This window comes from Ursus maritimus, unplaced genomic scaffold, assembly GCF_017311325.1.
Source record: "Ursus maritimus isolate PB19 unplaced genomic scaffold, ASM1731132v1 scaffold_2, whole genome shotgun sequence".
Classification (NCBI taxonomy): Eukaryota; Metazoa; Chordata; class Mammalia; order Carnivora; family Ursidae; genus Ursus; species Ursus maritimus.
Genome location: NW_024424452.1, coordinates 7,488,099 through 7,499,987, shown reverse-complemented (window position 1 = coordinate 7,499,987; position 11,889 = coordinate 7,488,099). Strand labels below are relative to the sequence as shown.

General features: G+C 55.0%; 3 protein-coding genes and 1 long non-coding RNA gene across 7 annotated transcripts in view; 2 read left to right on the top strand and 2 right to left on the bottom strand.

Moving 5' to 3' along the window:
- Positions 1 to 3,377, top strand: part of TFR2 (transferrin receptor 2) — a 14,271-nt gene extending 10,894 nt beyond the window's left edge. Inside the window, exon 18 of the mRNA XM_040634867.1 lies at positions 2,614 to 3,377. Coding sequence (XP_040490801.1) covers positions 2,614 to 2,898 — 285 coding nt within the window. The 3' untranslated portion in view covers positions 2,899 to 3,377. The remainder of the gene's footprint in view (positions 1 to 2,613) is intronic.
- A 2,297-nt stretch (positions 3,378 to 5,674) lies between these two features.
- MOSPD3 (motile sperm domain containing 3) lies at positions 5,675 to 8,262 on the bottom strand. 4 transcript variants are annotated; one of them, XR_005835960.1, is made up of 6 exons: positions 8,124 to 8,262; positions 7,489 to 7,752; positions 7,187 to 7,262; positions 6,727 to 6,956; positions 5,994 to 6,217; positions 5,675 to 5,892 (listed from the first exon to the last, which is right to left on the bottom strand). XR_005835960.1 is itself a non-coding variant. In XM_008698431.2 (6 exons), the coding sequence occupies exons 2-6, from the start codon at positions 7,688 to 7,690 to the stop codon at positions 5,861 to 5,863; spliced, it is 705 nt and encodes a 234-aa protein (XP_008696653.1). In that variant the 5' UTR covers positions 7,691 to 7,752; positions 8,124 to 8,262; the 3' UTR covers positions 5,675 to 5,860. The 4 variants fall into 4 exon arrangements, 3 of the variants coding, with proteins under 3 accessions (XP_008696653.1, XP_040490800.1, XP_008696652.1); XM_008698431.2 differs by having other exon boundaries at positions 5,994 to 6,158; XM_040634866.1 differs by having other exon boundaries at positions 5,994 to 6,158; positions 8,231 to 8,249.
- Positions 8,221 to 11,889, top strand: part of LOC103670037 — a 17,552-nt gene continuing 13,883 nt past the window's right edge. The window contains exon 1 of the long non-coding RNA XR_005835964.1: positions 8,221 to 8,354. This is a non-coding gene — a long non-coding RNA (uncharacterized LOC103670037). The remainder of the gene's footprint in view (positions 8,355 to 11,889) is intronic.
- The window catches only part of PCOLCE (procollagen C-endopeptidase enhancer), a 7,010-nt gene continuing 5,756 nt past the window's right edge, over positions 10,636 to 11,889 (bottom strand). Inside the window, exons 6-9 of the mRNA XM_040634863.1 lie at positions 11,643 to 11,872; positions 11,305 to 11,382; positions 11,000 to 11,170; positions 10,636 to 10,873 (exon numbers count right to left, since the gene is read on the bottom strand). Coding sequence (XP_040490797.1) covers positions 10,707 to 10,873; positions 11,000 to 11,170; positions 11,305 to 11,382; positions 11,643 to 11,872 — 646 coding nt within the window. The 3' untranslated portion in view covers positions 10,636 to 10,706. The remainder of the gene's footprint in view (positions 10,874 to 10,999; positions 11,171 to 11,304; positions 11,383 to 11,642; positions 11,873 to 11,889) is intronic.

Here is an 11,889-nt window from a genome sequence, read left to right as displayed (position 1 = left end):
CCCCCCCCCCCCCCCCCCCCCCCGCACACACAGAGCCCTCCACCGCCTCCTCGCCCCTCTGGCGGGAAAAAGCATGTACACGATTGTCCACAGTACAAGAGGCACAAGCTTGTGGCCCAGGAGGGGCAAAGGCTGAAGAAATTCAGAGCAAGGAGAGCTCTCTTCCTTCTGGTAACAAGATGGGTGAAGCCCAGAGAAGCTGCCTGGGGGAGGTGTCACGTAAAGTTATACAAGACCTTAGTCCTTCGTCCTTGGCCCATCCCTCCTGCTTAGTTTTGGATACTTTGCAAACCACACTCCATCTCCTGTTCCAACCCCTCCACTTCCTTCCATTTCTTTACCCCAAGAACTCAACCCGGTCACCCACTGATTTTGGGAAACGGGATAAGTAGGGACTGTGGGCATGGGGAAAAGTCTACAGGGCGAAATGAGAAACCGGACCATCCTCTAAGTGTAGGGTGGACGGGGAACCCATAGTGTATGCACGACCATGGTTTTAGAACATACCTGCCCCTTTTGTTTTCCTCCCGAGTCCCTTGGCATCGCTCATTCCTTCTTTCTGTTCCCAAACCCACCCCTCTTGCTCTTTCATCCTTGCTCCTTTCTCCTGATCCCCCTCGTCCTCCTCTCTCTGCAGTTTCCTCTTCCTCCCCCACTTCCTGACCTCTCCATCTCTCCCTCCCTTTGTCCTCTCCCCTGAGACACTGGTGACCCTAGGGTGAGACAAGAGGTTGGGCCTGGTTCATTCTCATTCACTGATCTTGCTTTAACCCCTGCTGTGCCAGACTCCAGGAACACAGAGATACTCCCCTCACCCAACCCCCAAAGTTGCCACGTGCTCCCAGGGGAATAAAGGGTGTCTGTGTGTGAGGGGCATGATTCAGACTCAGGGCTGGAGAGTGAAAGATTCAGGACTTCAGAACCAACAGCACAAAGCTGGGCCAGACCCAGGGAACTTTGCGGCTCTAGATCAGGGGTTGGTAAACTATAGCCAGTGGGCCCAATTTGGTCTGCCGCCTGTTTCTGCAAATAAACCTTTATGGAAACACAGACATGCTCATTGATTTTCATATGGCTGCTTTCGTGCTGCTATGGTGGCCAAGTTGGGTGTTTGCAACAGAAGCAATATGGCCTGCAAAGACAAAGATATTTACTACCTGGCTTTTTGCAGGAAAATGTTTGCTAACCCCTGCTTTAGACTATGATGTTGGTCTTGAAGAACGGACAGAACTTGGGTTGGTGCAAAGAAAAGACGTTTCAGAGTTGGAGAGGCCCAGTGTAAGAGTGTGGCAGGGAAGTAGGCCTGGCTGTCCTTGGGAGCAGGGTGTGGACCAGCAGAGCCAGAACGGAAGCTTGTAGAGAAGCAGAGGGGAGCGGTGCACCCAACCGTGGGCTAGAGATCACCTATGGGCAGCCCTGAAGGCCAGGATGAGAAGTTTGGATTTTTAGGGTCCGGGCATCAAGGACATTAGGAAGGTGTTGGAGCAGGGAGGTGATGTGGGCGAAGTGGAGTTTTAGGAAGGATTTGGCCAGAGTGTAAGTGGTGAAGAGGGAATGAAGTTCGTAACGGCCGAGCTCTGGATGAGAGTGGCCGGTGGCAGATCCACCTGTGGGTGAGGGGCCTGGAATGAAGTGAGATGTTTGGAAGGAAGGTGGACAGACAGGGTGTTGAGGGAAGAGGAAGAGGAAAACCATAGCAGCTGCCATTTACCGAGGGCTGTGTGTGAGGCTGTGAAGGGGCCCCCTGACCCAGTGGGGAGGCCCAGAACGGTGGAGGGCAGGATTCCAGTGGATGGTCTGTCAGGTGGGCTTGGCAGTTATCTCCATGAGGTCCTGACTGAGGGGGGGGCATGGATGAGCCCTTGGGGTGAAAGGTGGAGGACTTGAAAAAAGATAGGAGCCTATGAGCCTAGAGATTCTGATTTTGCTGGGGAGGCACCCACGCAATGGTCATTAAAAAGTTCCCCCAAGTGATTCTAATAGGCAGCAGGCCTGAAGACAACTGGAGTATAGGTAAGGAGAATAGGGAGTGGGGGCGGAGTCCTGGGCCTGCCCCTTGGTGGGAGCAGAAGGAACCAGAGAGGGGGAAGAAAGGTAGGAGCACTGGGCTAGGAGAGATGCCATCTCAGGAAAGATGAACAGCATCTGAGACATGCGGGGAGGTCAGGAAGTCAGGCACTTCGTTAGGACTGGCCTGTCCCCTTGACCTTTGACTCTGGCTGTGGACATTGGTGGTGGTGAGGGGGAATGCGTGGGGTGTAGGAAAGTGAGGAACAGCAGGACTATAGACTGTTCTTTGAGGCTTCAGCCGGGTAAGTGAATGGGTGAAGAGGGAAGACTGGGGAGACGTGGACGCAGGTTTGGTGGGTCAAGGCTTAGCAAGAATGGAAGAGAACCCGAAACACAGCCGGAGGACGCATCCTACCCGGCTGCTGGTGACGTCAAAGAAAGGCCGCTCCCGATTGGGTAGCCGAAGGGAGGTGGGACTTTACAGAAGGGGCTGAGCAATGGTCTCTGGGCGCATACTAGGTCCCAAGCTGGCTAAAGAATTGCTGTTCGGGCCCGCGCTCCCGGCGGAGCCCCCACCCCGTCCTGATCCCCTTCTTGGCGCAGGTGGAGTTCTACTTCCTGTCCCAGTACGTGTCGCCGGCCGACTCCCCGTTCCGCCACATTTTCCTGGGCCGCGGAGACCACACGCTGGGCGCGCTACTCGACCATGTGCGGCTGCTGCGCTCGGGCGGCTCCGGAGACCCAGGGGCCGCCTCCTCCCGGGTGCCTCCCGGCCTGGGCTTCCAGGAGAGCCGCTTCCGACGCCAGCTGGCCCTTCTCACCTGGACGCTGCAGGGGGCCGCCAACGCACTTAGCGGGGACGTCTGGAACATCGATAACAACTTCTGAGGTCCGCGGGATGGGGGTGGGGGGCATATGCCCCTGACCCCTGCCCCTGCCCGGAGCTCCTGATCTCCCGTTAGAGTGATTTCTGTCGTTGCTGACCAATTTCTCTTAGCCCTTCCCGTCTCTGCAAGGGGCCCAGCCTGGATGCCAGCGCGGACACCCACACCCAGGCCCTGCAGTGTAGGAGTGGGTGAGCCCTGCCTTCCACGATGGGCCGGCGGTAGTGTCAGCTAATCCGAGAGCATCCGCTCTCCCATCACACCTTCGGGAAAGGGTTCCCCCACACCTTCGGGAAAGGGTTCCCCCACACCTTCGCCTTCGGGAAAGGGTTCCCCCACACCTAGAGACCCTTCTGGAAGGTTTCCTAGGCCCTGGGACCCGGCCAGCCCTCTTGGTGGGAGAATGGCCTAGAGCCCCCAGCAGGTGGTCTGTGACGGGAGGGGCTGGGGTTTGGACCTTAATAAACCACCTGGTGGCATCTGTTGTTTATAAACACCTTGATGCTTCTTCCTTACCCTCACTCCACTCAGTCATCCCTCCCTCGAGACGGGAAAGGGTTGGGCAGAAGGGCAGGAGAAGATACAGGTAGGAATGCTGTCTCTCCACATCTCAGGACGCCGCAGCCCTGGCTCTCACTCCCAGGGCAGCTGCATAAATCCTAGGGCTTGTCTTTGGGCTCCTTGGTCCTCTTTTGCTCCCAGTATGGTATGACAGGTCCCACCCTGGGTTCCAGGATGAAACTCTGCCTCTCTCCCTGCCCCCTCCTTGAGCCCCCTGAGCCTGACTGGGTTCTCAGGAGCCTGGGCCAGGGTCAGAAACCTCCTCAACTATTTGCTTGTCTGACATACTGTCCAGAACAAATTTCCGAAAGTGGTTTTTTAGCCCTTCACCTTGTCCATTTGCTCCTTGTAGCAGACAGAATAATGGTCTGGAAAAAGATGTTCACATCCTAATGCCTGAAAGCTGTGAGTGAATGTTATCTTACGCAGCACAAAGGACTTTTTGGATGTGATTAAATTGAGGATCTTGAGATGGGGAGTGTTTTGGGCTGAAATGCCGCCCCCCCCATCCCTATGTTGAAGCCCGACCCTCAGTACCTCAGAGTCTGTATTTGGAGATAGGGCCTTAAATTCAAATGAGGCCATTAGGGTGGGCCTAATCCAATCTGATCAGTGTCCTTATAAGAAAATTTGACAGGGCTGTCTGGGTGGCTCAGTCCATTAGATGTCAGACTCTTTTTTTTTTTTTTTTTTTTAAAGATTTTATTTATTTATTCGACAGAGACAGAGACAGCCAGCGAGAGAGGGAACAGAAGCAGGGGGAGTGGGAGAGGAAGAAGCAGGCTCATAGCGGAGGAGCCTGATGTGGGGCTCGATCCCACAACGCCGGGATCACGCCCTGAGCCGAAGGCAGACGCTTAACCGCTGTGCCACCCAGGCGCCCCAAGATGTCAGACTCTTGACCTCAGTTCAGGTCTTGATCTCAGGATCGTGAGTTCAAGCCCTACACTGGGCTCTAAACTGGGTGTGGAGCCTACTTAAAAAAAAAAAAAACGTGGAGACGCCTGGGTGGCTCGGTCGGTTGAGCGTCTGCCTTGGGCTCAGGTCATGATCCAGGGTCCTGGGTTCCAGCCCCACATCAGTCTCCCTGCTTGGCGGGGGACCTGCTTCTCCCTCTCCCTCTGCGTGCTGCTCCCCCTGCTTGTGCTCTCTCTCTCTCAAGTAAATAAATACAATCTTTTAAAAAAAATGGGCACAGAGAGACGGCAGGGATGTGCATGTAAAGACACAGTGAGAAGGGGGCAATCTGGGAGCCAAAGAGAGGCTTCAGAGGAAATCGAAACTGTTGACCCCTTAATCTTGAACATCTAGCTTTTAGAACTGTGAGAAAATTAATTTTGGCTGTTTAAGCCTCCCCTCCAGCCCCCCGCTGTCTGTGCAGCCCTAGCAAACGAACAGGGAGATTATCCTGGACTGGGGGGGGGGCGTGTAATCACTAGGGTCCTTTTAAAGGAGGCGAGAGGAACAGAGGTGGATAAGGGAGATGTGACAGCAGAAGCGGAGAACAGACTCTGTCTGAACAACATTATGTTGCTGATTTTTGTCCCCAGTCAACAACCTGCCAGTGTCACTGGCTGCCCCCCTTCCTTTCTTCTCCCTTGCCCTGCTTCTGAAAGAGGGCTGGACACATACCTTTCAAGGATCCTATTCTTTTCCTGTGCCTTAGTTTCTCCTGCCTGGTTAGGTTGAGGTAATGTCAGGCAATGCCATTTCCCCCAATCTTGGCGGGGACCTTGGTGTTTCTGACCTACCAGAGCTGAAGTCTTAAAGGGAGAGAAAAAAAGTAAGGCAGATAAAGGGTCAAAAAGCAGAAAAGGATTCTGGGTATTGGAAGCATCCAGGCAACCCTGGCAAGAGCCTCTGATGGCTCAAGACTGAGACTGGATGTCTGCAGCAGGCGGGATCTCGCAGGATTTGTTTGTTTCTTTGTCGTTTAAGTACACCCACTTAGGGACAGGACCCTATTTGGGGGACCTAAAGGAGGCCTTAAAAATCTGCTTGCCCAATTCCCTCATTTTAGAGGTAGAAGTAGAAGCTCGGCGAAGTTCAATGGCTTGCTCAAGGTCACACAGTTTTCCCAGTGTGGCACCAGGACCAGAAACCAGGTCTATATCCTACCTGGGCCCCTTCACTGCCCCCACTTCCTGGGTCCCCTGCGGCCGGGAGGAGGAACTGGAGGAAAGATGTGGGAAGAAAGGGGCTGCTCCCTCCATTTCTCAGTTTAATTTTAAAAATTTATTTTATTCAATTTGGAAAATGAATACAAATCCTTGGGTGCTTGGGGGAGGGAGGATGGGCAGGAAGAAGAGGGAGCAGAAGTGAGGCGAGGCATGAACATCACAGTGGCTGTCTCATGTGCATGTCCAAGTCCCTGCCCCCGGAGGAGGGAGGGTGGAGCAGGGAGCTCAGGTCCGCAGGAACACCATGGTGAGGAGTCCTGGAGAGGGGAGAAGGAAGAGCAAGGTGGTGGTGAGCAGCCCTGGGGCTTTGTTAGCCTTCCTCCGAGGCCCCCACACCCCTAGCCACTACTGTGCTCACCCAAGACATAGGCTGCCACCAACTTCTGTCCCAGGGAGACATGCAGGATTTGGGGCAGCTGGCTGCCGAGCTCATCCTGGAGCGGGAGCAGCAGGAAGGCCACAGAGACTATGCCCGTCAGCAAGAAGAGGAGGAAGGAGCTGGTGGCCAGTTGTGGGTGGCGGTCTGGGGAACAAGGCTCATCAGAAGCTCCAGCCCCCCTCCTGCCCAGCCCAGCGGTCCTCCTGGGAGGAAGCAGGAGATGGGAGGTGTATCTGTTTCTTATTGCCCTCCAGGGGCATACTGCGAGTGTCCCCTCTTCCCTGGAGCCTCTGTCCCCACAGCCAGGAGAGACCCTCTCCCCTCTGGTCCCTCAGCACTCTTTTCTCTTCACCCTTCATTACTGGTTTCTGTCCATGTCCGTCAGGCAGGGGACTCCGATCTCCCATAGGCAGCCCGCAACTTGGTACGGCATAGCTGCTCAGTACGGGTTTCTTACTGAACCGAGCTGAGCTGGCAACATGACAGGAAGTACCGAAGTCAGAGCTAAGGAAGGACTTTTCCCTCTAAGTAGAAGCCAGAAACCAGGGAAACGACAAAGTCTGCTTTTTGCCTAACCTAATATAAAATCTGAACTCCTAGGAATGCTTCTACCAAAAAGCAAAAGACCGAACCAGAAGACCCCTTCAACTCCAACGGAGCACAGCTCTAGGGGAATGCTCAAGAACTCGAGAGTTCCCATCCCCCAACTCACTCTCTGGGAAGTGTCTGGCCGTGGGTGGTGCTGTCCAGGAAGGAGGCCCTGGGTGGGGTGTTGGGTCAGGCTGTCCCTGAAGCTCAAGAGGGTAGGCTGGGGCCCTCAGAACCGAGGTGATGTCCTTGCGCCCCACCACTCGACCCTCAGTTCCTTCCTCAGACAGCTCAATGCGGAAGCGGTCCTGGACGTCATAGTGGCTGGGAATGGGGGCCACGTGGCGAATCACACTGGTCCCAAAATAGGAGAGAGACCCATTGAGAGGAAGTGAGTAACAGGCAGTGATCGAAGTGGATCCAGGCCCCACCTCCCAGGAGCCCTTCCCTTAGGGATGCAGACAGAAGGGGGGAAAAAGGCTGCCAAGAACCAGGTCTGAGCCGTATGACACCAGCGTGGTAATTCAGACGAAGGTGGCAGCGACCCCTGGCTCCTGTGATTCCCCTCCACCCTCCTCACTCACATGTCAATGCAGGATTGAGGTTTCACATAGCCTTCTGCGTCAAACACGGTGTATTTGGCAGGTGCTGTGCACAGGACTGAGGGGTAAAGGCACACAGAGACCGACTATTGCTTCAGACACAAGATTGCCTATGGAGGGACATTAGAGTCCCCCTTCCCTCCTACCCCGGGGCTGGACATGACTCTTCCAGTCCGCCCGGATTGGCTATCTGACCCCACTCATCCCACTCCTCCAGCCCACACAGCCCCCCAATGTCCTGCCACCAGACCCAGATCCCTGGCATGAGGCGCCCATCACTTCACCTCGGAAGCGAAGCGCAGCTCCCGTGGGGTTATAGAGGGTCAGCAGCTGCCGGGGTCCGCTCCGCTGGTCCGCCCTGAATACCAGGTCCGGGGGAAAGACGAGGACCGGGACAAGTCCGGAGGGAGGAGGGGCGCCCCGGGAACCCCGCCCAGAAGCCCCCGGGCCCACCAGCTCCTGGTCCTGGGGCGCCCCACGGCGCATGCAGGCTGCGGACGGTGGACATACGAGGGCAGAGCTCAGGGGACAGGGCCTGGAGTCTAGAGCTGGGGGACGAGAGGGGAGAAAGGGATCGGAATGAGATCGGGGGGCAGGGCCTGGTCTGATGCTGCCGCCGCCGCGTCGGAACCCCGCTAGATGAGGCTCCCGCAGACCAGGCCCAGGCCCCCCAAACCCTTCCCCTCTCCAGCTCTGCCCGGGGTCCCTTTAGGCCCCGCCCCAAGCCCCACCTCATGGTCACGCCCACCCCACAAACCCTGCCCCTAGTTGCTCCCAACCCGGGCCTTGTCTCCAGGCCCGGCTCCAGATCTCCAAGAGCCCCGCCCCGCCCCTTCCGGGCGTCCCCGCTCTCCGGCCAGACCCCTGCCTGCCGCAGCGCCCCCTCCGGAACGGCCCTTTCTCCAATCTCTTCAGAGACCTTTGTCTGTGCCTCAGACCCCTCCCTGAGCTCGGCCCGCGGCTCCTTTGTGCCTTAGCGTCCGAACGGTCGCTCGTACTACGGGGCTTATCTTCGGATCACTGCACCTGCCAATCAACTTTTGGCTGGACCGAGGCTGCCATCTTCCCGAGAGACCATTTCTACACTTCCGCCGTACGGCCTCTGTCATTGGCTAGGGCAGCGTCGTTTCCGCCGTCAGCGTACCGATTGGTGAGTTTAAAGACGTGATTGGCTTGATCCCAGTGACGTAAAACTTTAAGGGTGACTATGGCTAGAAAGCTCAGCCCCGAGGAATTCAGGGGGCCCGGCCGAGCCTGGGAGCTGGGCCTTGTTCCTCCCCACTGAGACCTGCAGATCACTAGACTCACATCCCATAGGGAAGCCCTCTTTCCCTGTTTTAGTCCCAGGCTCTCCTAGAAGCCTTTGCAGCAATCATAGCCGTCTTCCATAGTACTAGTTGGGAGGTTGCCTCCAGTTGGACTAGGATTCAGGCAGGGAAACTGCAGGGACCCCATGAGAAAGCCGGGTTTTTTGTTTTGTTTTTGTTTGTTTGTTTTTAAGATTTATTTGAGAAAGAGAGACAGCAGGAGCAGGAGGGGCAAAGGGAGAGAGACTCCTGAGGCGGACTGTCCGCTCAGCGGGGAGCCTGTTGCCGCGTGCAGCGGGGCTCGATTCCACGACCCTGAGATCATGACCTGAGCCAAAATCAAGAGCGGGCCGCTTAACTGACTGAGCCACTCAGGCGACCCAAAAGCTGTTTTTTCTCTCTTTGATTCTTTTCCAGCTTCTGTTCTTGCTAGGACCTGCACCCCCACCCCCCCCCATGCCTCCTAATGCGAAAAGCATATGTCCTCCTTGTACGGAACAAAGAGATACTGATATCTTTGGAGGCTTCCAGCACAATAGGTGATGCCTAAGGAATGACTTGACAGAACCATCATGTGCCTATTCCAGACCACTGGCACTAGTTACCTCCAGGCCAAGACCCCCTGGCTTCAGGGAATGAGTGACTTATGAAGGGTACCTGGACCCTATTCCTTGTTCTGACCGGTCCCTGGATGCCTGAGAGGACACATGCACCAGACCCCAAGAAAAGACGAGATTCATGCTCTTTACCTTTCCAAGTCTCTGGAACGCTCAGTCCATCTCTCTCTCTCTCCCTCTCTCTCTCTCTTGATATATATATATATATAATCTCCGCACCCAACCTGCCTGCATCGGGATCTCAGCCCATGGCTCCCCTGCTGAGTCTCCCTTTCCTGCATGGGACTCAGAAATCACATTTGCCCAAGGAAGTAGGATTTACTAATCCAGCCACTTGCATCACCCTACTGAATCTTCAACTCCTTTCACAAAAGAGTGGCCCCGGCAAAGTGAAGAATCTCACCCCAGACCACACGATTGGTTAGCAGTAGAGCAAAAACAAAATTCATCTTATCCCAAAGCACCCCAACAAATGTAGAAACCCCTTTATCCTTTTAGGCTTTTGTTTTCTTGATAGCATAGCTTCACGTGACACCGTGTTTATTTTATTATTTATCTGCTCCAGTAGAATGTACTTTCCTCCCCACAAGAGCAGAGGCTTTGCTTTGGTTTCTGGTTCGTTCCAAAGTGCCTGCCGTTTGGAGCACTTGCAAGGGAGAAAACAGTGAGAGGTGAGATGCGGTGGGGGGTCGGGTGCAGATCACCTAAAGTCTGAGTCTGCAGCAGGACTTGGATTTTATTCGGAGACTAATGGGAAACTATGGGAGAGGTTTTCTTTATTTTTTTTAACAGCTTTTTTTTTTAAAGATTTTATTTATTTATTTGACAGAGAGACAGCCAGCGAGAGAGGGAACACAAGCAGGAGGAGTGGGAGAGGAAGAAGCAGGCTCCCAGCGGAGGAGCCTGATGCGGGGCTGGATCCCGGAACGCCGGGATCACGCCCTGAGCGGAAGGCAGACGCTTAACGACTGAACCTTCCAGGCGCCCCTATTTTTTTTTAACAGCTTTATTGAGATATCTTAGACATATAAAGATTGGATATATTTAAGGTGTACAACTTGAGGGGGGCCTGGGTGGCTCAGGTCATGATTTCAGGGTCCTAGGATCTAGCCCTCTTCGGGCTCCCCATTTGGGGGGGCGGGGTCTGTTTGTCCCTCGCCCTCTGGCCCTCCCCCTGCTTGTGCTCTCTTTCTTTCTCAAAGAAAATCTTTAAAAAAACAAAAGGTGTACAACTTGATATTTGGATTTCTGTACACATTGTGAAAAGATCACCACAGGAAGCTAATTAACACATCTGACACCTCTAATTACAATTGTGTGTGTGTGTGTGTGTGTGTGTGTGTGTTTGTGTGTGTTGAGAATAAGGGAGAGTTTTGAGCAAAGGGGTGACAAGGTCTTAACATTCTTAAAGATTGTTCTGTATAGTAAACATCTGTTGAGTTTAACAAATGAATGAAATCTCCCAGGTGGGCCCCCAGACCATAGAAATGGACATGTGACCCCTTCCTCAGTCAAGAAACATTTATTTGGATAAGAAAGGAGTCTCTAGGGCTCCAGGCTGGGAAGGTAGCCTGGGTTTCAGGCCTGGGATCCAGCAGCCCGAGCAGGCTGGGAGGGGCACTTCCTCTTGCTGAGGTTGGTGAGGATCTGGTCCTGGTTGGACCGGTAGAGAACCACGAAGCTGTCTGCAGGAAGGACAGCACCTCTGTTCTCGTCCACCTGGCCCATCATCAGATAACTGGCTCCTGGGGGAGGAGAGGGAGGGATCGTGTTATTGAGAACTTGTAGGCGTACCTGCTTTGTCAGAGTCCTTTAGATTCTATCATTGTCACGAGGCTCCATCCTCTTCCCCATTTTGCCACATCCATTACCTTTCTTCATGAGGGGGCACTGCTTGCAGGGCACGTAAAACTTCAGGGGGGTGTCAGTGAGTGGGGAGGGCAGGTCCACGCCTCCGGTTTTGTAAGCACCAATGAGACTGACAGTGACAGTGAGGCCCTCTCCTGGGCCCCGAACCATGGACTTCACTGTTGCGGTCACCACTGTGGGAGAGTGGGGGTGAGAGGTGAGGAGACAGGAGGTCAGCTCAGGGCTGGGGCCAGGAGGGGGGACTTTGAGGACAGGAGGGGAGGTTAGAGCTGCTGGAAGAGCACAGGTGGCGGGTGCGGCTTCTTACCCAGGCTGCTGGAACAGAAGTTGCTCTGCAAGGTGCCTGTCCGTCGGCACTGCTTCGGGCAGGACACAGCGGGCACGTCTAGGAGGGAGGGGGTGCTGTTTGTGGAGGGGGACCCACCCAGCAGGTTGGAAGGGCCCCTTTCCTCATAATGGCCCCATTGATTTGCATTCACTCAGAGCTCTCTCCAGCGTTGGGTCCCAGCACTCGGTACCAGACATCAGTACAGAGGTGGCCCCAGTGACTGATATATGAATGAATGAATGAATGAGTTCGGAAAGGTCGTCTTTGAAACGGCTCCCTTCAGTCTACGTCCCCTTCTTCCCCCTTCCCAGACTCACCTGGGGCCCCCGGAGTTGCCTGGGCCTCAGAGGAGGCCTTTGGTTTCTCTGCAGATGGGAGTCCAGGCTTGGAGAGTGAGGTGCCCAACCGGGCATCCTCCCCCGGGCTCCGGGCCTGCCCTTCGGCACCTCGAGGCAGGGTCTTGTAGGAGGCAGAGAAGCCATCAGCCGTGACACTGAGGTCAGAGACGAACTGGACGAGGAGCTCGTTCCCTTCAGAGGAGATGGGACTGCGGGTGGCGAGGCA